We start from the raw sequence: 20,916 nt of genomic DNA on the forward strand, positions 1-20,916 counted from the left end.
GAGGGGTGGGGAAGAGGGATGCATTTTCCTTGTTTTCTTTTAAGGCTGGACTCATCCAACACGCTCGCCAAATGGAAAAAGGCAGTCAGAGCATGCCTTGTGCAGTGGGCTAGGTGCCAGCTGCCAAGCTGGCCATAACTGGGACAAACTGGGGAAGTTTCCCACTGATCTGGAGACATCAGAGAGGTCCAGGGCACCCGTGGCTCTTGGGTGCTATGGTGCAGCAGCACCTGAGACCAGCACAGTGGCTCCAGTTGGTGCCATGCTGGGTTGAATTTCTGCACCGGTCAGGAGCAGATCCTGGACAATATAGGTGGGAAGAGGAGAGGGTCTGGGTACAGTTGAGGTGCAAGCCCCTAATTACACCACTGACTTTGGCAGAGTATTGTCCTGAGAGCATTGCAGCCCATGGGATTTGGGGGGGGGGCTGTCAGAATGAGGGGGATCCCAGTGTGTGGGGAGGGGTTCCCCATCCCTGCATCTGGGCCCCAAGCTCTTCCTCCCTGTTGTGCTGGGATGCAGCCTGGCAGGGTGGCCCAGGCAGGTCCCTGCAGGGCTCCCAGCTGTTCTGTGTTGGCTTTAGAGGAGTCTGGACTGGGACGTGAGTGACCCTTTATCCCTCTGCTCCTGCAGGATGAGTTCCACCCCTTCATCGAGGCGCTGCTCCCCCATGTCCGGGCTTTTGCCTATACCTGGTTCAACCTGCAGGCCCGCAAGCGCAAGTACTTCAAGAAGCATGAGAAGAGGATGACAAAGGATGAGGAGAGGGCAGTGAAGGACGAGCTGCTGAGCGAGAAGCCGGAGGTGAAGCAGAAATGGGCCTCACGCCTCCTGGCCAAGCTGCGCAAGGACATCCGGCCTGAGTGCCGCGAGGACTTTGTGCTCTCCATCACGGGCAAGAAGCCGTCGTGCTGTGTCCTCTCCAACCCTGACCAGAAGGGGAAGATGCGTCGCATTGACTGCCTGCGACAGGCAGACAAGGTGTGGCGGCTGGACCTGGTGATGGTCATCCTCTTCAAAGGGATCCCACTCGAGAGCACCGATGGTGAGCGCCTGGTCAAGGCGGGCCAGTGCACCAACCCCATCCTCTGTGTCCAGCCCCACCACATCAGCGTTTCGGTCAAGGAGCTTGACCTCTACCTGGCTTACTTTGTCCGTGAGAGAGGTGAGTTCCCATGGTGCCAGGGCCAGCACGTGTCCCCACCTCAGACATGTCCTCAAGGGAAGTCATGTTTGTTCCACCTTTCCCGTCCCCCAGTGTCTGTCCTATCCCTGTCCCCAGCTTGGGGACACATTTCCCATTGCAGAGAGTGCAAAGAGAAGCTCAGTGCTTCCCACCCTCCAAACTGTTGCCCCAGTGGGTGCTTTCTACCCTGCCCTTGGGGCACCTCTCCCTGAGCCAGGACCAATCCTGATCCCAACTGCCCCATGGAGTGTGAGCCGGGGAGGGGATGAGTGGTCTGTGAGGATGCTCCTGGCTCTGGGCATCCCCTGAGGGAAGTCTCAAGGGGTTAATCCTGAGAGCAGACAGTGTGAGCAGGACACAGCATGTCCCTTCTGGACAGCGTGTTCCTGACATGAGCCTAGGGGCTGGAGCTGGCAACAGTCTGGCAGTGCCAGTTTGCTGTGGGTCCCAGCCCCTTACCGGATGGGTGGCTGAGACCGGCTGGGGAGGAGGCAAACCCCAGCAGTTCTGCTTTGTGCCAAGGGGATGCTGCTTCCCAGTCCTTCACCCACCTAGGGCTCCCAGCGACCTGCTGGGAGCACTGGGCTGGTTTCACTGCAACAAGGGAGGAGGCTCAGAGACGAGCTCTGAGCCTTGACAATCAAAAGGGGTAAACTGAGGCACAGCACTCAGGGCAGGTGGCTGTCACCAGGCTCAGAGGATTAGGTCCCTAAGCTACTCCCTTCGCTGCCTGCTCACACCACCTCCCTGCCTGGCTGGATGGGGGAGATCATAGCAGCTTGGGTCAGATTTTATCCAGGCAGGTTTGCCATCCCCTGCTGTTGATGTGCTGCCACAGACAGTATGCTTGTAGTCGGCATCCCCACACAGACCCCAACATTCCCCAGCACCCCTTGATGGGTAGGGATCCCAGGGAACTGCTGCATGGTCCCATGGGCAAGGACAGGACTCCATTTTGCAGGAGTGATGCAGAGCCAAGGGGACTGTGAGGTGCATCCCCAAGGGGTGGCCAAGGGGCTCACAGCTGCCCCATTGCCAGGACATGGGTGTGTCCCCCTTGCTCACCTGCAGCACCGCATGACACTGTGTCCTCTGGCCCCATGAGCCCATCCCCATCAACAACACAGGAAGGGGGGGCATTGTGGCTGGTGGCTCCTTGCCTGGCACTGCCTGAGGCCCAGGGATGGATGGTGACACCTGAGGATATAGCAGTGCCAGCAGACCCAACAAAAGGGGTGCCGGTGCCATCAATCACAGTAGGCACAGATGGCCAGGGATGGCTGTGTCCCTGCCTGGCCAATGACGCTGGGTATAACTGGGGAAACTGAGGCACGGCAAGCATGCCATCCACCCAGTCCCCAGTGAGCTGCGTGTCCTGGACAGGACACCAGGGGGGTCCCTCAGGACATGGTGGCTTTGGGGAAAAGGAGGTCACAGCCTCTGGCAGTGTAGAGCCAGGGCCAGATCCTGCCCCAGGACCAAGGTGGGACCACAGGGCATTGGGGGGTGCCCGTGTGTGGTTGGACACACATGTGCATTCAGGACCCCTCTGCCCATCCATGTCTCTCCACATGTGCACACTTGTAGTGCTGGCACCGTGCGCCCATGGCCACACATGTGGCTCAGCTGCACAGGGACAGGATGGAGCCCAGTGGGGCCTGGCACTGCCATCTCCCAGTTTGCACTCAGAGCAGTGGGAGCTGAGATGGGATGGGGGACCCTGGGCTGGCTGGGGTGAGAGTGCTCTGTACTTGGAGCAACAGTTACGAATCAGGGGTAGCATGTACAGGGCTGAGATAGGACCGTGCTGGACTGAACTGGGATGGGGTTACTAGGCTGAACTGGACTGCTTAGGGGAACACCATACTGCCCAGGATGGTGGTAATGTATACTGAGGATACAGGGCTGGACTGGGAGCACCATGCACTGGGGTGGCTGGAGTTCTAGTGTCACACCAGGCTAAGGGTACCCTGTACTGGGCTGGACTGGAAGCAGCCTCACACTGGACTGGGATCCCTATGGTGTCCATGCCTATGACAGGGCTAGGGACCCCCATGGTAGCCACAATGGGATCCCCTCTGCCATTTGGGCTGCCCGTGCTAGCAGGTTCCCTGGTCACACAACAGCCAGTGGGTGTCCCTGGGGAGGTGGCTGCCCCTCTGCCACCCCCTCTCCCCAGTGACCTTGACCCTGTCGTCTGGGTCCCCCGCAGACGCAGTCACCTGACTGTCTAATTGGGAACACGGGGCTGTAAATACTCCCTGATAAGGCCTGGCAGCCTCTCGCTTTCCCTGTTAAGGTCGTGCTGTGATGCTGTTAAGGGGGACTGGGACAGGCCAGTGGCACCAGCTGCACCAGAGGTGGGACTCCCGGGGTGCTGCAGGGTGCCTGTGTATCGCCCCTCACACCCATAGGCAGCATTTTCAGTGAAGCTGCAGTGTGGGGAAACTGAGGCATAGAGGGACGTCGGAGTGACCAGGCCAGGTGATAGCACTGCTCAGGATGTGCTGGGTATCCCCACAAGCTTGCTGGCCTCCCGCTGCCCAGCTCATTCCCACTCTCTTTCACACGCTTTCCCCCTTGGCACATTTTCCCTTGCAGCCTCCCTTCCCCCCCCCCTCCAGCAGCACCCCCAGCCCCAGAGGGCTGGAGGGGTGAGTAGGAGACTGGGGAGGGATCTTGCCCACGGGGACCCCCCAGCCAGGTAGCTCTGGCTCCCTGCAGCCTCTGCAGCCCCCCATTATCAGGCCGGAGCACGTGGGCTGGTGGCCTCCCCCCGCCTCACCCATCCCTTTTGCTGCTGTCAGCACAATTTCCCAGGCGCTGCTCTTGCAACGCCAAGGAGGCGGAGGCAGTGGAGGAGCCCCCAGCCCTTCTTCCCCTACCCAGAGTCGGGGGCAGCCAGGAAGGGGTTGAGCTTCCAGCACCCCCCGAGCCGATACCAAGCGCCAGCTCTGCCCCTCAACTCTGTCATGCGCTCCATCCCTCTGCCTGCAAAACCTGTCTGGCCTTCTGCACCCCTGGGTGCATGTGGAGAAACTGAGGCATCAGCGATGCCGGGCTGGGGGGAGGCCTCCTCCCAATTCCGCTGGCTATGGTGGGGGGGAGGGATGCCGTGGGGTGCAGGGGGGCACTGGATGCCTGGATCCAAGCTGTAGGGCTGGGAACTGGATGGATGGGTACAGGTTGGGAGCAGGGTGGGTGCCGGCTGGGAGCAGGGTGGGTGCAGGATGGATGGGAGGGGGGTGGGTGCAGAGTGGAATCAGGTTGGGTGCGGGGCAGGGCTGTGCACACCGCAGTGGAGGAGGGGCTGGCGCTGCAGCCCAGCGCTGGGTGTGCGGCAAGGGGGGGGTTTGGGGGGGAGCTCCGAGGTCGCTGGTGAAAGTCAAAAGCATTGCAGTAAAATGGAAATCAATCTCCTAGCCGATGTGCCAGGACCTCTGGAGCCTTACAGAGAGATTCCTCCCGGCAACTCCTGACGGCAGCGAACAGTCTGGGAGGGAAGGGGAGGGGGGGGAGGTGGTGTTCCCCTCCCTGCACGCTCCCCCTTGTGCCTCCACCCGTGCATCCCCACCCAGTGCCCTATCCCTGCATCCCGCATGCCTGGACCCCCATTCTAGCATCCCCTATCCTTGCGGTCTCTACCCACCATCCCTGAACCCCACCTCAAAGCCAAGAGGAGGTAGGGCAGGGTGGGTGCTGAGCCTGGTAGGGACCCCCACAGCTGACATCCTCAGAGGGACAGAGAGGGGGCAGGGGTCTACCTTGCTGTGAGCTTCCCCTGACAGTGCCTGGGGGCTGGGTCCGGCTGTGCCACCCCCCAGGGTGGGAGCAGATGGGTTCCCAGGGCAAGTAGGGTGACATCCCGCTCCCAGCACCCTGCGGGCACCTGGGGGGAGGAGTGGGGGACACAAGGACCTCCAGACCGTGCCAGCGTCTGCGTTTCCCACCACCTGGCAGCCCCCTATCTCCCCCCACCGGCCTCGCCGCTGGCTGCAGCGAGAGGCAGATGGCACCAATCTGCCAGGGAGCCTGTGCCAGGACACTCATCCCAAGCGTGCCGGCCGTGCCAGGCCAGCCATGCCAAACGTCTGCGTGGTCCCTCCGGATGGAGGAGCAGGCGGGTCCCGGGCAGTGCCGCTCCGCCAACCCCCACACAAATATTTATTGGCGGGGTGGAGAGGAGATTGATGGAGGGCACAATATTTGGGCTGGTCTGTTGGCAGAGCTGGGCACTGGTGGTGGGGGCAGGCGGGCCAGAGTACCCCCTGGCACACGGATAAAAACACACGAACCCTTCTCCCGCTCCGAGTATCCCTCTGCTCCCAGGCAAACAGCCAGGCAGGAAGGGATTGAGGGGAGCGAGGCGGGGAGAGACCCGTCAGTGTGGGAGGAGAGACCGGGGAGAGGATACAAGGGTATGAGACATCAGAGAATCTACAGGGCTGGGTTCCTGCTGCCGAGAGCCCCATGATGCTGAGGTGGGGTGGAAAGGGGGCTCGTCAACCACCCCCATTCCCCACAGTGTCTCACTCTTCTGTCCTGGTGCCCAGTGCAGCAGGGGTGATCCGGGCATGCTGGAGCTCTCTGGATCGATGCGCTGGTGCCCTTGGGAGGTCAGGGTTTCCCCGGATCTCCCGCAGTGCGCCGACCCAGCAGCACGCCGGAGCCAGCGACTTCCCCGCAGTGCCCAGTTGGCAGGGCCAGCTCTGGCCCCGCGGCACCAGTGAAGTGAGTTGCCCTGTGCTCAGCCCCACAGCCTCGGCCGGGGTGAGCAGTGCCTGCTGGGGACCTGGCACGGGACCTGTCATGTCCTGTGGTGCCAGGGTGTCAGGACAAGGGAAAGGAGTAGTTCACTGCGCCATTTAGCAGGCGATGAATAAAAGATGAGTGAGCTCTGTCATTCCAGCACCTGCCGTCCCTGCCATTGCCACCTACTGTACCCTGCGCTGGCAAGTGTTGTGCCCTCCCCACGGCCACAGTTGCCATCCTGGCCAGTCGCCTGGCTCCGTGCCGTGCTGGCAGGGGACAGCTGGGGTGGCAGATGCCTGCACCACTCCCCCCCCACAGTTGCTGCGGGCAGGGATGGGGGGGGAAACAGACGATTCCAAGACCCCCGGTGTGCCACTGTGCCCTCGAGTCAGGCTGGAACTGACAGCTGGGACCTTGGATCCCCTGCCATTGCCAGCCCCTGTGCTGGGGTCTTGGGCAGCCCCAGGAAGGGTTTGGACCTGCTGCCCCGCCAGTCCTATGTGGCCTCAGGCTTCGGTCCTGAGGCAGGAGATTCCCACAATGCACAAAGGAACGATGGCTGCAGTCAGTGGGGGAGTGAGACAGGGGCTTGGGTGTCAAGGGGGACTATGGAGGGTTGGGTCTCTGAGGGGATGCAATGGGGGCTGTGCCATGCCACAGGGCTGTGTCGTGGGGCTGTATCATGGGGCTGTGCTGCAAGGCTGGGTTTGGTAGGGCAGTGAGATGCTGGCAGCCTTCAGCAGCAGCCCAGGGCCTGAGACCCTCTGGCTGCCCCTTCAGAGATGGGGTGTCTTCTCCATCCCCTATCTTCCTTCTCCTGCCTTTCTTCTGCTTTCCTTTCCCTTCCTGCTCTCTCTCAGATCTTTCCCCCCTTATTTGTATTTTCTTCTTACTTTTGTTCTCTTTTTTCATTTTTCCTTTTTTCTCTTTTACTGTTTTTCTTCCTCCTTTTCTTTTCCCTTTTGTCTCTCTTCTCTTTTTTTCCCTTTTCCTTTCCCTCTCACTTTCCCTCTCCCTTTCTCCATACGTTCATTTCTTCCTTCCCTTTCCCTCCTTTCCCTCCTTTCCCTGCCCCCCTCTCCTCTCCTCTCCTCTCCTCTCCTCTCCTCTCCTCTCCTCTCCTCTCCTCTCCTCTCCTCTCCTCTCCTCTCCTCTCCTCTCCTCTCCTCTCCTCTCCTCTCGCCTCCTAGCAGCTCCCCCGTCGCCCGCCCCCCCCAAGCTCTCCAGGGCGCAGGGGCTGGGTGCCAGCGCTCAGCAGAGGAGGGGTCCCGGAGGGGGGAGTCTCAGCCGTTCCTTTGTCCGGACAACTCTCCCCGTCCCTTTGTCCGCTGTCATCTGTCCCCGCTCGCCTCCGCGGGCTCCTGGAATTGGCCCAGGTCTGGCAGAGCTGAGCGAGAGGGCGGCCGCGCCGTCGGCCCTGGGGGGGTCCCCCTGGCGACCCCCCCGCGCCAGACGGGGTCGGCCGAGGACAATCCCGCTCCCAGCGCCGGCCAACCTCCTCCCGCCCGGGCCAGCTGGCTGCGGCCCGCCGACGTGGCAGCGGGGCCCATCATCCCTCCCCCGCCGCCCCAGGAGGTGCCTCCGGCCGGGACCCCCCCGGGGATGTGCTGGGCTGGGGGAGGAGGAGCTGCACACACACACACCCCCGCCCACAGCATCCAACGGGTGGCAGCAGGCTGAAACCCAGCAAGCTCATCTCACCCCCGCAGCCCTCGAGGCATGGCGGGGGTGGGGGGGTTGGGGGGCAGCGGCCGTTATTGAGGACAAGATGGGTGGGTGGGTGGGTCCGGTGCCCACGGCGCGCCAGCGGCCCGGCTGAGCCGGGATTTACCGGACACAGGCAGTGATTCCCGGGACGTTATGTAAAGGAGGTTACACAAGGGGGTTATGTAAGGGCCGGCCCGGCGAGACGGGCAGAAATGGGCAGTGGGACAGGCAGCAGAATGGGTGGTGGGTAAGCAGTGGGATGGACAAAGCTTCTTAGACTACTGGAGGCTGCTGTGGGGTGGGGGTGCTGAGGGTCAGCAGGGAAGGGGACCAAAACCACGTGCTACCCCCAAGCCTCACCCAGCCCTTGCCCTTGCAGCAGGGCCACTGCCCCACAGTGCTCAGGCTGCCTCAGGTCTGCAGCTGAACCCCATCCTGATCAGGCTCTTCACTTTGGGCCCTGGTGATGCGCTGGTGGGGGGAGCGGGGGGGCAGCCAGAGGTACCAGGGGAGCTGTATTTGTCGTGGGTAGGAGCCGGGGCTGCACCACCACCGAGGGGGAAGTAGGGGAGTAATTCCCTGTAGGACTGAGTTCCAAGCCAGCCCCAGGGGAAACCGAGGCACAGGGACCAGTGCTGAGCCCTTTCCCATCTTCAGAGCTGGCAGGGAGCAGCACAGGAAAGCTGCTGCCCTCACCGCGGGGGGAGCCTGGGCACTGGACACCGGCGCCAGCAGCTCTACCAGCCCCGAGCATCCTCCCGGCTCTGCGCTTGCGCCCCATGCCGCTGCCGGTAACACCGTGCCCTGTTACTGTCAGCAGTCAGGCACGGAGCCAGGGCTCTCCCGCAGCTGTGCCAGCCCGGGGGGGTACCAGGCCTGCAGGGACCCCCCTAGGGCTGGCACTGCTGCTGGGGGGCCATTCCCATGGGCCATGGGCTGAGAGCTGCCTTGGACCGACAGTGGCAAGCTGCCAGCAGCAGGACTGGGGGGGCCAGGGATCCATAATTCAATGGGTGGCACAGGTCCAGGCTGCCAGCACAGCAGGGAGCCCGGGAACCCCCATTTCCCCCACCCCAAGCAGCCCTCATCCCACCCCGAGGCACGCACTTCACTAGCTTTAAAAAGCAGTTGGATTGACTCATTTGGGTAGCAAGTAATATACCCCTTCCCACCAAGGCATACCCCAGTATTGAGCCCCCTCCCATTTAGGTTTTCCACGGTGTGGCAGCAGCCCCCCAGCCCCAGGTGTTGCAGGATGCCCCCCGTCAGTGAGATTGGGAGGTATGGGGGTCTATTTTGCTTTCCCAGTGCAGCTGAACCACTTATTGGGTGCTGGATTTGGATCCACCCCCAGCCCCCTGAACATGCTTTGGGGGGAAGGAAGGCGGTGGGGGAGCCCAGTGATCCCTTCGCCATTTTACCGTGCGCCGGCCATGCTGCCGGCAGCCATCACATGGCGGGGAGAGCAGAGTTTGGCCCGGCTGCTCCATGCTGCAGGAGCCAGCCAGAAATCTGCTGGCAAGCTCACCCAGCCCGGCAGCGAGGACCGCTGGCAGCTGGGGGGGCACTGAGCCCATCGCCCCCCTCCTCACACCCATGTGCCTCTGCCAGTGGGGCCACAAGGGTGGCAGGAAGGGACAGTTCTGCTGCTGTACCTCAGAGATCAAGAAAGTCCTGGTGCTTTCAAAGACTGGGGTGCTGTGGTTGGGGGGTGGCCCCTGGGGTGCCCCCTAGGAACTGGGATGGGTGGGCTGGCGTGGGCTGTGCTGGGTTGAGGTGAGGCTGGTGGGAGGGGGTGCAGGGCACAAGGGGACACCTGAGGGAGCATGGGGGTGGGGTGGGGGCTGCCAGGTGCCCTGGAGGAGCAGGAACCAGGCTGGGGTAGCTTTGAGGGGAGCAAAGGGCTGTGCTAGAGGTCTGGGGGGATACGGGCAAAAGTCCACCTGGAGCATCTAGGGGTGAGGAAAGGTCCATCTGGGGCTTCTTGGGGTGAGCAGGGGCCATGTGGGGTATCCTGGGGTGAGGAAAGGTCCATTTGAGGCATCTCAGGGCAAGCAGGGGCCACACAGCATAGCTGAGGGCTGGCAATGGTGGGAGATGCCGAGGGCTGCAGGGGCAGCAGGAGCAAGAGGCAGGATCTGGGGCAGGGATCCGGGCTGGCTGTGGGGCTGTCAGCACCGGCCACCGCCCCATGCCTTGGCTGGGCTCCACCACTAACCACTTCCAGAGCCACTGGAGGTTTGGTGTTTGGTGTTAGAAGAGGCAAGGAGAGGCTGTGTCCGGGTACGCAGGGGGTCCCAGCCTCTGCTCAGCCCTTTTCTCACATTACTCCCCCTGCCCACTCCAGCGTGCTTGGGCAGGTGGTGGCTTTTCAAATGGGGATTAAAAAAAGAGAATAAAAGAAAAATTGAGAAGGGGGGGTGTGAGGGAGGGGTGAAAAAAACCCAGCAAACCCCGTGCCCATTGCCAAGGGAGTTTCTGCTCCCTGAAATGGCTGCCTGGAGGAAGCCTGGTGTGAGGGCAAGTGGGTGGGCACAGGGCTGGTTGATGCCAGGCTGTGGTGGTGGGGTGGGATGAATGCCACGGGGATTCTGGCATGAACGGGCTGCCAGGCTGCCACGAGGAGAGGGTAGGGAGGAACGCTGGGAACTGGGGAGGGAGACAAAATGGCCGCATTCGGCATCAAGCAGCCCTGGGGGTGTCAGGGCAGGGGGTGGTGCGGTCCCTCTGCCCCCACAGCTTGGCTTGGATGGCTAAAAATTTCTGCACTGTGTGTGCAATGGGGCACCGGGCCAGGGGGGAAAGAAAGGGGGGGGGGGAAAGGGAAAGAAAGGGGAAAAAAAAAAAAAAACCAAGCCACGGCAGGCGAGCTGGCAGCAGCAGCCGCTGTTCTGATGGTGGTGGTTGGGTTACTGCAGCCCTTTACTGGCATCAGCCAAAGCTGCAAAGAAGTGCTGAAAGCCAAGAGGTGGGAGGAGGAAAGTGGAGGAGTGAGAGGAAGGATGAGGAAGGGGGGAAAGTTTTGGAAAGGCTTTGGGAGCTCCTGAGCGTGCCTCAGGCCCTGGCACAGCACAGGGAGCTGGAGGGTGCTTTGGACATGCGGGGCCGTGGCGTGTGGTGCCGGAATGTGCTGGTGCCAGAATGTGCCGGTGCTGCTGAGCTCAGCGTCTGAGACAGATTATTTTTAGCTAAAGTGGTGCAGGGCTGGAGGGACTTCAGGGGTGGGAGCAGGTGTGTGCTGCCACAGGGCCCTGCTGCCCCCCGGGGGGCTGGGGGAGGCAGGACGAGGTGCCACAGGGTGGCACGGGCGATGGACAGTGTGGTGACATGGCGGAATGGAGCAGGAATGGGTCACACATGCCATGGGGTGGCATGGTGAGACTGTGCAATGGGGCAAGACTGGGTCATAGTAGCAGCTGGAAGGAGGAAGAGGAGGCTGGAGTGGGACCAAGTGACCATCACCCTGCCTCCAAGCATGTTGAATGCCATAGATTTCTCTCCTCCACCTGTATCTGTATCCACCTGTTGGGTGCCACACCTGGGGTGACGCCATTCCTGTCACAGGGTGGGATGGTCAGTGACTCTTCCCTGGTGGTTGGGTATGTGCTGGCTTGGATCCTCCTGGGAGGTGAGGGCTACTGGCCAGAGTGTGCCTCAGTTTCCCCTCCCAGCAGAGCAGCAAGGCAGGCTGCCAGGGTGGTGGGCTGTTGGGTATTGTCAGCTCATACTGGTGCAGGGGGCTCAACCTGCTGTTTTTTTCTCTTGCAGACACAGAGCAGAGCAGCAGCCCCCGGACAGGCATTGGCTCAGATCAGGAGGACAGCAAACCCATCACGCTGGGTGAGCAGGGCAGGCAGGGCTCTGACCAGGGGACAAGGGACACCCAAGCCTATCCCCAGGGTCCCTGCAGTGGGGGCAGCCCCCTGGTGCCCTCTGTGCCAGCACCTCCCTCCTGCAGCTGCCACGGTGCCCCGCAGGCCAAGGTAGCCACTGCCTGGCAGTTGTGTTGAGCTGGGCATGGCCTCAGCCTCACCCCAAAGCCAGCAGAGCCCTGCCAGGGCCCTGTCCCTTGGGGCCAGCAACTACCAAGAGGGTCCCACAGAGGGGATGCAGCCCCCAGCCCTGATGGTGTTCTCAGCCACAGGAAAACTGAGGCACAGAGCAGCCCTGGCGTATCTTTGGCAGAGGGGGTCAGTTGGGGTCATTGCAGAGGATTTGGGGATGTTGGGGTGCCCTTGAGCATACCCGGAAGACAGTAGGGGCAAGAGGGGTGGTTCTGCCCTCTCCTCAGCACTCCCTTCTCTCTCCTCTGCAGATTCAACAGACTTCCAGGAAAGCTTCGTCACCTCAGGGGTGTTCAGTGTCACTGAGCTCATCCAGGTGTCCCGAAGTGAGTGCCACCATGATGCCACAACTCCCTGACAGTTTCCCAGGGGCACAGCAGTGTCCTATGGGGGTCCCCTCCCTACTGGGTAAGAGGCAGTGCCAGGGCCCCCCTGACCTTCCTCTCTCCCTGCAGCACCGGTGGTGACTGGAACGGGGCCCAACTTCTCCCTGGGGGAGCTGCAGGGCCACTTGGCCTATGACCTGAACCCCTCCAGCACCGGCATGAGGAGGACACTGCCCAGCACCTCCTCCAGCGGGTAGGTGCCATGCCAGGGTAATGCTGGGGTCAGGGTGGTGCTTGGGTGGTGTTGGGACAATGCCAGGGTGATGCCAGGGCCAGCCCAAGCACAGCCACAGGCCACTGGCCATCTTGCCATGCTGACTTGCCCGATCCTGCCCCATCTGGTGCTAATTCGTTCCCTGCCCCCCAGGAGCAAACGGCATAAGTCGGGGTCCATGGAGGATGACATTGACACCAGCCCAGGGGGCGAGTACTACACCTCCTCCAATTCCCCCACCAGCAGCAGCCGCAACTGGACAGAAGACATGGAAGGGGGTAGGTGCCTCCCTATAGGAGCCTCCCAGAGGAGGCCTGTCAGAGGAACCTCCCAGGCCAGCTCACTGCACCTCCACTGCCAGCACCACCACATCTCCCCTGAAACAGCCTGGGATGTGCCAGGATGGGTGTTGCCATAGGTCCCTCAGGCCAAAGCACAAGCTAGCTATAGGTGCTTTTGTGTTGCTATAGCGTCCTCCCCCCAGTTTAGATACTGTCTCTCTCTGTAGATGCTCTCTATAGGGCCAGCCCAGCACCCCAGCCCCACGCCGGCCTCTCCCAGCACCATGGCAGCCACTGCAGCCCCAGCTCTCTCTTGCTCTTTTTTTTTTTTTTTTTTTTTTTTTTTTTTTTTTTTTTTACCTTTCCTGTCTAGACAGCCCCAATTAGCTGTTCATTAAGAAAAAAGGGGGGCTGGGCAAATTAAAGCAGTGCTGTGGGGCTGGCACAATGGCTCCCATGCCCTGGGGTGCCTCCACAGGGATGCTGGTCTTTCTACTCCCTTGGCTCTTGTCTTGCCCCCCTTGCACCCTCATCCATGGGGTAGGGGGAGGGTGTCAGGGACTCTTGAGATGTGTCCCCCTTCCCGAAATGTTTTACACAGGGGTGCACGGCAGGAGGGGGCTGTGCAGAGTGTCCCTGTCCTCTGCTGGTGGCCTGACCCGCAGCAGGGGCAAGGGAGGACAGCTGGGGGGGGGTCATGGCAATCCCGTACAGGATGTTCTGGGAAATCCTCCTAACGTCCGGCTGAGAAGGGGCTAAACCCATTACCGGGCCCAGGCCAATGGCTGCAGCTAAAGCCAGGGTGGCGGGGGTGGGATTAGGGCATCTTCCCCCCACCTCTCCTCAGCCCTGCACCCCAGGGTGGCTCTCAGGCATCTGGTCATCCAGGGGTTGGGGTCTTGGAGGGGTCAGCCGCCCAGCCAGCACTTAACCCCTGGGAGCAGCCTGTGCTGCTTGGCAGGATGTGTGCCCCAGACCCAGGGTGCCTGGAGGGGCTGCAGGGTCAGGGGGCACCTGTGTAGTCACTCGCTTCTGCACCTAGAATGGGCACACATGGAACTGGGGGGACCAGCACACACACACAGGCATGAGCACAGGTTGATGTAAGAACACACTCATGTGTACACACTCACATGCAGTCCTGCTGGTGCACACATGCACACATGCATATGCATACATGCCGGGGTGTTTGTGCACACAGTGTGCTGCTGCACACATACATGTGCATGCACATACCTGCAGTACCCCCCTGGAGATGCTGACATGTGCGGAGCCCCTGCACACACACAAATGTGCACACACGTACTCACACCCATACCCAGCCAGGTACCCCTCACCCCGGGACTGAGCCCCCCAACCCCAGGCCAAGGTGGCTGCAGCCCCAGGCTGTCAGGGTGCTGCAGCGGGTGCCAGGGTGTGACACTGTGCCCTGCTGTCCCCAGGCATCTCCCCCACTGTGAAGAAGACTGAGATGGACAAGTCCCCTTTCAACAGCCCATCACCCCAGGACTCCTCACCCCGGCTGAGCAGCTTCACACAGCACCACCGTCCTGTCATCGCAGTGCACAGCGGTAAGTGTACCAACAGGGACACTGGTGGGGGAGGCAAGGCAGTGACCAGCTCCCAGTGACACCAGTGGAACCCCACCCTTTCTGCTCACACCTACAGGTATTGCTCGGAGCCCGCACCCATCGTCTGCGCTGCATTTCCCCACCACCTCCATCCTCCCCCAGACGGCCTCCACCTACTTTCCGCACACGGCAATCCGGTACCCACCTCATCTCAACCCGCAGGACCCTCTCAAAGATCTCGTCTCCTTGGCCTGTGACCCGTCCAACCAACAGCCTGGACCGGTAAGGACCCAGCACCATCCCTGCATCCCATCATCAACCTTGCCATGGGGCCTCGCTGCTGGAGGGGTGTCCCCTACATCGTCTGTTGCCACCGCCGTCACCAACACCACCGCCGCCGCTGCTCGTGGGGAGTCGGGGGGCTCTGGTGGCACCTGGGTGCCAGCACCCAGCCTGGTTGTGTGTTCCTACTGCTGCAGTGGGGCTGTGTGGCTCCAGCTGGCTCTGTGCTTTGGTTCAGAAGCGCCGCTTGCCCGGTCACCTTTGGCGCTGCATCTCTGTGACCATGGTGGTGCTGTCCCCTATCCCCTGGCTCACACTGGACACTGCCCCATAGGGGAGCCAGGGCAGTGAGTGCCAGGGCTGAGCTGTCAGCTGGGGCTGGGGTTTCTGGTGAGTGACCATTACTGAGGAACCACCGTTTGCCAGTGGGCCTGGGAGAGCAATGAGTTCTGTTTTTATTGTCTGCCTGTGTGGCCAGTGGGTGACCCATCAGCCCTGTCACTGTGCAGTGTCCCTCAGTGTGTCTGTGGGGGTGGCAGGGCCACACCGTGTTGCTGTGTGCCTTCCCTCACCCCAATACCAGCACCCTACACATGCCACATGCACATCACCCTGCATGCAGCACCTCAACACCCAGCATCACACACACACATCTGGGCTCCCTCTGCACCCCAGCCAGGGGGCAGGGGTGGCTAAATTTCTGGTCCAGTGCCCCCTAGTTGCAGAGGGTCTCGGGGAGCCCCTCTGAGCTCATCCCAGTGTGCGCCTGCTGCCCCTCACTGGCCAGGCCTGTCGACAGGGTGAGGGACCTGGCTGCTCCCCTAGTGCAGGGGCTCGGTGCCAGGCAGTCCCAGGCTGGTGCAGGTTGCAGCCAGGGCAGCTCCCACCACCTCTGGTGCAGGGAGCTGGTACCAGAGCCTTTGGAAGGCGGCGCTATGCCAGCACTGCGCCAGCACTGTTGGGTGCCCTGCAGCAAAGGGTGGGGCACACTGCCCTGGCTCTGGCACACGCTGCCATGGGGCACAGTCTCCCCAGCCCCTTCTGAATCTCCCCAGCACCGTCGTGATTTCCTTGTCGCCGGCGCCGACCATTCAGGGCTGCTCTGAGACCCAACAAACTCGTGTCAGTGGTGAGGGATGCTCTGAACCCATGCCAGGTGGCACCAGGGCCCATCAGGCTGGCATTGCCAGGGCTGCTCCTGCTTCCTAATGGCTTGTGCTGTTTGTTTTTCTGTCTGTGTTGTGTCCCCAGTTAAATGGAAGTGGTCAAGTGAAGGTGCCCAGCCACTACCTGCCCACACAGATGCTGGCGCCACCACCTCCCCCTGGCATGCCCCGCTTGGCCGTCTCTCCTGACACCAAATCCACCACGACAACCACGGAGGGAGGGACGACCTCACCGACATCACCCAGTAAGCACCCTGTGGCGCCCACCCCTCTCCCCAGCCCGGCTGGCCCCCTCCTCTCACATAGCCTCCAAGGCCCCCCTCCCCATCTCAGTGCTGTTGGGGGAATGTTGGTGGAGGTGGCCTCCCCAAAGCCGGGGAGAGGGCGGCAGCCAGCACACAATGAGTTTGCTGGGTCTCAGGCAGGTCGGAGCAGGCAGGGTTTGAACAGGAGGCTGCTGTGTCCCCCAAGCCAGCGGGTGCCATGCTGGTCCCAGGGACCAGCCTGAGTCCCAGGTCCCTCAGAAACATCCAGGGGAGTGGTAGTGGAACTGTGGTGCTGCTCCCCCAAGCCAATGGGGGAGGGTTCATAGGGGAGGCCAAAGCCTCTCTGTGCCTCAGCTTCTCCAGCGGTTAGGGCGGTGCTGCTGGTCATGCAGGGAGCAGCCAGCACAGGCGTGGTGCCCGGGCTGGGGGCAGCATTCCTGCCTGCGTCACATGGGGATGCTGTCCTGTCACTGCGTGGGGGTCCCTGGCACTGGAGACCCCAATCTGGTCAGGGTCTGTGAAGTGACACAGGAGCAAGGACAGTGTGCAGGAACCCCCAGAGCCCTTGGTGGGAAGTACCTGAGGGGCCTTCATTAGCAGTGCAGGCTGACAAGCTCACCCTCCGCTCCACTTCATGGGGCTTTAGTGCCTTGGCCAGGAGGATTTTGGGGCGCTGGGCCATGGCCTCAGAGGGGAGACACCAGTGTCACTTACGGCTGGCATCAGGGTGCACGGCACAGTGGTGGGACACAGTGCCGTTGCTATTCTCCGCAAGGCAGGTGTCCCTGTCCCCCCACCCACTGGAGTTCTCCTGGAATCCCAAGAGGGTAGAGCCCTGTCTGGGGACACCATCCCCAGGGGACAGGACACTGCTGGGTGCCACCAGTCATTGGATGACAGGTGTTGAGGTTGTGTGGTGTAAAGAAATCAAAGTCTGACCAGTCTGGAGGGCAGAGCTCAGGTGGTGTGGCCCAGATGGTGACAGGGCCACAGCCACAGGGAAGGACCACACAGTGCCAGTCCCCCCCAAGCTCCAGGTAGGATGTGTGTGGGACATGCTGGCAGTCCCCATGGACCGTTGAGGCCAGCTGGCTCCAAGACCCCATTCTCTCAGCAGCACCCTGCCTCTGGCAGGGCTGAGCCTAGGACCTCAGCAGGGCTGAGTGATGGACCCCCAGCTGGGGGATGGAGATGGCAGCAGGGGGAGGTGGCTGAGTGGAGCTGGTGGCTGAGTGGAGCTGGTGGCTGCCATGTCAGCTCTGCTGGGGAAGCTGCAGCACTACATGCCTGGGAGCACACCTCTGCGCCTGCGCCCCAGGGGCATTGTGTCCCCCAGCCCCACCGTCACCCCTCCAGCACGAGTGGCACCAAGGGCACAGCACCCCTGGCCTCTGCTTGCCCACAGCCAGGGACATCATCCAGCTGCCAGCTCTGGGTGCCCGGGATGCCCGTCCCAGCAGGCCAGGCCTGGCCCTGGGGGGCGATGGCAGTGCCTCCCGCAGCCCCGTTAATGAGCTCTCATTTGTTCCCCAGCCTACTCTGCACCAGGCACGCCCCCTGCGAACCGTTCCTTCGTGGGATTAGGACCAAGGGACCCTGGGAGTATCTATCAGGCACAGGTGAGAGTGGGGACACTTCTGGGGGGACCCTCCTGCCCTGGGCACCACCTCTGTGGCACCGCCATGGGCATAGCCTCTGGGGCACTGTCATTGGGAGCATCGCCATCATGGGGATCACTGCTGTGGCCTTGGTGACATGAACATCCCCACCATGGCGTCTCTGCTGTGGCTGTTGCCACCATGGGCACGGCCATTGCAGGCATCACCGTCATGGGCAGCACTGCTGTGACATTGCTGCCATGGGCATCCCCACCATGACATCACTGCCATGGCATTGCTGCAGTGGCATCACTGCTGTGAGTAGTGCTACTGTGGACATTACCACCATGGCATCACTACCATGGGCATTGCCACCATGGCCATCACCACTGTAATTTCCATGACTGTCACTGCCCTGGCATTGCCACGTTGTTATGGGCATCACTGCCTTGACACTGTGGGCATTTCCACCATGGGCATTGCCACCTGGCACCCTGTGCCAGAGTCTTGGGCACTGCTGGTGGCTCAGAGCCACCAAGGGTCCCCCAGAGCAGAGGGAAGTCCCTGCCATGCCAGTTCCTGGCACCTCACTCTCCTCTCTCTGGGCTCCACCTTGTGGCATCACCCGTAGCATACCTGACAGCGAGGCACTGCAGCCATGTGCCCACTTGCCACGGGTTTCGGGCACTCCACTCTCACCCGCCAGTGCCCACCGGCCACTTCGGCTGCCGTGGGATGTAGCGTGCGCCTTTCCAGGGGCTTTTCCTTAGTCCTGGATATTTTTTTAATCAGTAGTTCATGAGCTGGTGCCAGTGCCAGGGCCGCAGGCAGCACCGGAGGGCCAGGGCAGGAGTGCCAGCACCTTGCCTCATTTGTGAACTGAGTTGTCCAGCCTCAGCAGTACCAGCAGGGGCAGGAGGCTGCAGTCCTGCCTGGTGGGTTAGGCTAGTGCCAGGGCGGAGGCATGGGTGTGGGGATGGACCTGTGTAAGGGGCACCCAGAGGTGCTGCACCTACTGGGGCCAAGTGCTCAGGGTGCTGAGGTGTGCCAGGGGCACCAGAGGTGCACTGTGCTTCACCAGGGACTGTGAGCTGGGACACCCAAGAATGCTGTGCCATAGTGAGGGACTGCACTCTGATTGCAGCCCTCCACCCACCACAGTGTGGTGGGCACCCCAAGGCCTTTGAGACCTTAAAGACAAGACAAGAGGCAGTGCTAGGAGAGCCCCAGAGAAGCAGGGTGCTGAGTCCTTATGGACTCCCAGCTGTCACGGCCACTCGCAGCCCCAGGTCCCTGTCCCTGTATGCATGTGTTCAGTCACACTCCAGGTGCCACCCCAGGACTCAAGGGTGCTCTGCATGGGGAAACTGAGGTACAGGGTAAATGCAATAGTGTCTTGCATCCCTGGGCAGGTAGCTGAGACCTGCTGCTCTCAGGTCATGTGTAGTGGGGCCGGGAAGGGTTAAGGGAAGCGGCGGCCCCGAGCTGTCTCGTTGCCAACGGAAACCAGACATGAGGTAATCGGGGACACGCTTGAACTTGGGACTGGGGAGAAGGAGACAATGGGAGGGTGGCAGGGGGCCACCCCCCCTTCCTCCCCCCCTCCCCCGAGCCTTCCTGAGCCGTCACTGAGCGGGACCTTCCCCCGGGGGAAGCGTTGCCTTTGCTGTGGAGGCGCAGAGAGATTGGCCAGCAAGGGGGACACGGGTGGCCCCAGCACAGAGACAAACTCTGGCAAACTCAGAGCAGGAATTGCCATGCCAGCCCCGAGGTGAGCTGAGCAGAGGGACAGGGGGACACGCCAGCGGGACGGAGTGGTTCCACGGCGCAGGACACTAATGCCAGCCTCTCTCTTCTCTCCTGGCAGTCCTGGTACCTGGGATAACCTCCGCCGTGCCGCCCCTTCGCCTCCCTTCTCCTCTGCTTTAGGCACCCCTAGAGGAACATCCCCGTCCCTGAGCACCAGGCCCAGCCTTGCGGTGACGACGGAGAGCGCGGACTCATGACAATGATGACGACGGCAACAAACAAAACCCACACCTGAAGGAAAGAGCGAGGGAAAGGAAGAAGGAAATGGGTCAAACTTTTTTTAAAAAAGGAAAGAAACAAACAAACAAACAAAACAGCAACTCATCCCAGGAGGACCTTCCCCCACCACCAACACACCCCCCATGCGCCAGAAAACAAAGAAACTCGGGGGGGAGGAGGAAAAAGAAAGAAAGAAACAAAGAAACAAAGGAACAAAGAAACAAAGAAACAAAGAAAAAAAAAACCACTGTTATTTGTCCCGTCGGCTGGCACCGCACTGAGACCTGACACAACTTGTGCCAGCGATGCCTCCTGGAGCAGCTGCGGAGCCCTGCAGGCCGCTGGCCACTGGGTAGGATATGCTCTATGTTCTTGCCTCTATGTGAGTAGAAAAGATCAAACCCCCCCCTGGGCCCCATGCAGACTCTCGGGGGGCCACGGGGCCAGGGTGGGGAGCAGCAGGAGTCAGGGAGCTGCGCCGGTACCTGAGGGGTGTGGCTCTGCTGGTTACCGGGGTGGGGGCTGCTCCATGCCTTGGGTGACCCCGTGCTGTTGGTGACGTGCTGTGGTGACATGGTGACGTGGTACAGCAGCAGCACGGTAGCATAGTGGCTGGCTGTGTCACAGGTTGGAGTCTTGGGGGCCGCAGAGGGTGTGTGGGCTGGGCTATGGACAGTTGTAGGGGTGGTGTTGGCACACTGATTCCCATGGGGACATTTCATGGGAGTCCTTAGCGGACCCAAGCTGCCACTGTTTAGCCAGGGCACTGGTCATCGTCTCTCCGCAATGCCTTCCTTGCTGTACACCGTCCCCCCGGGTCCCCATGCGTGTCCCCACGGATGTCCCCACACGTGTCCCTGTGCTGGGGAGTGGGGGCGTGTGTCTGAGCTATGCATTCCTGTGGACAGGGACTGGGGTGGGGGGCGAAGAGGGGGTGCGCATGTGTTGCACATTTTGTAGGAAATGCACTTTTAAGAGAGAATCGTCTGAAAAAAAAAGAAGAAAGAAAGAAAGAAAGAAAGAAAGAAAGAAAGAAAGAAAGAAAGAAAGAAAGAAAGAAAGAAAGAAAGAAAGAAAGAAAGAAAGAAAGAAAGAATAAAATCACAAAAAAGAAGGAAGAGGAGGAGAGGGAGCCCCGGGCACTGCCCCACCAGGATGCTGGTTTCAGGGGTTTTTTGGATTTTTTTGTGGGTTGTTTTTTTGTTTTGTTTTGGGATGGTTTTTTGTTTTTTGTTTTTTTGTTTTGGGGTTGTTTTAATACAAAAGAATAAAAAAAAGTAGCCCGAGATAGGGCAGAGCCAGCCCCCTCACCTCCGCCAGGGCAGAGCCAGCCTTCCCCCCCCCCCCGGACCCCTGGCCCCACGTCAAGTGCCTGAACTGCTTCAGAGGGGTCCTGGCACCCCTGGCTGTCCCCA

The 20,916-nt window shown here is 61.2% G+C and overlaps 1 protein-coding gene across 5 annotated transcripts in view; it reads left to right on the forward strand.

The window, feature by feature from the left end:
• Nucleotides 1–19,706, forward strand: part of NFIC (nuclear factor I C) — a 37,710-nt gene extending 18,004 nt beyond the window's left edge. For 2 of the 5 annotated variants that reach the window (XM_030466156.1, XM_030466155.1), the window contains exons 2-11: nt 634–1,165; nt 11,414–11,485; nt 11,961–12,035; nt 12,165–12,288; nt 12,463–12,587; nt 14,033–14,161; nt 14,259–14,443; nt 15,695–15,854; nt 17,409–17,494; nt 19,341–19,706. In XM_030466156.1, coding sequence (XP_030322016.1) covers nt 634–1,165; nt 11,414–11,485; nt 11,961–12,035; nt 12,165–12,288; nt 12,463–12,587; nt 14,033–14,161; nt 14,259–14,443; nt 15,695–15,854; nt 17,409–17,494; nt 19,341–19,358 — 1,506 coding nt within the window. In that variant the 3' untranslated portion in view covers nt 19,359–19,706. The remainder of the gene's footprint in view (nt 1–633; nt 1,166–11,413; nt 11,486–11,960; nt 12,036–12,164; nt 12,289–12,462; nt 12,588–14,032; nt 14,162–14,258; nt 14,444–15,694; nt 15,855–17,408; nt 17,495–19,340) is intronic. The other 3 variants (XM_030466160.1, XM_030466157.1, XM_030466159.1) reach the window with 3 other exon arrangements.
• Nucleotides 19,707–20,916: the final 1,210 nt, after the last annotated feature.

The sequence above is a fragment of the Calypte anna genome, chromosome 28 (assembly GCF_003957555.1).
Source record: "Calypte anna isolate BGI_N300 chromosome 28, bCalAnn1_v1.p, whole genome shotgun sequence".
Classification (NCBI taxonomy): domain Eukaryota; kingdom Metazoa; phylum Chordata; class Aves; order Apodiformes; family Trochilidae; genus Calypte; species Calypte anna.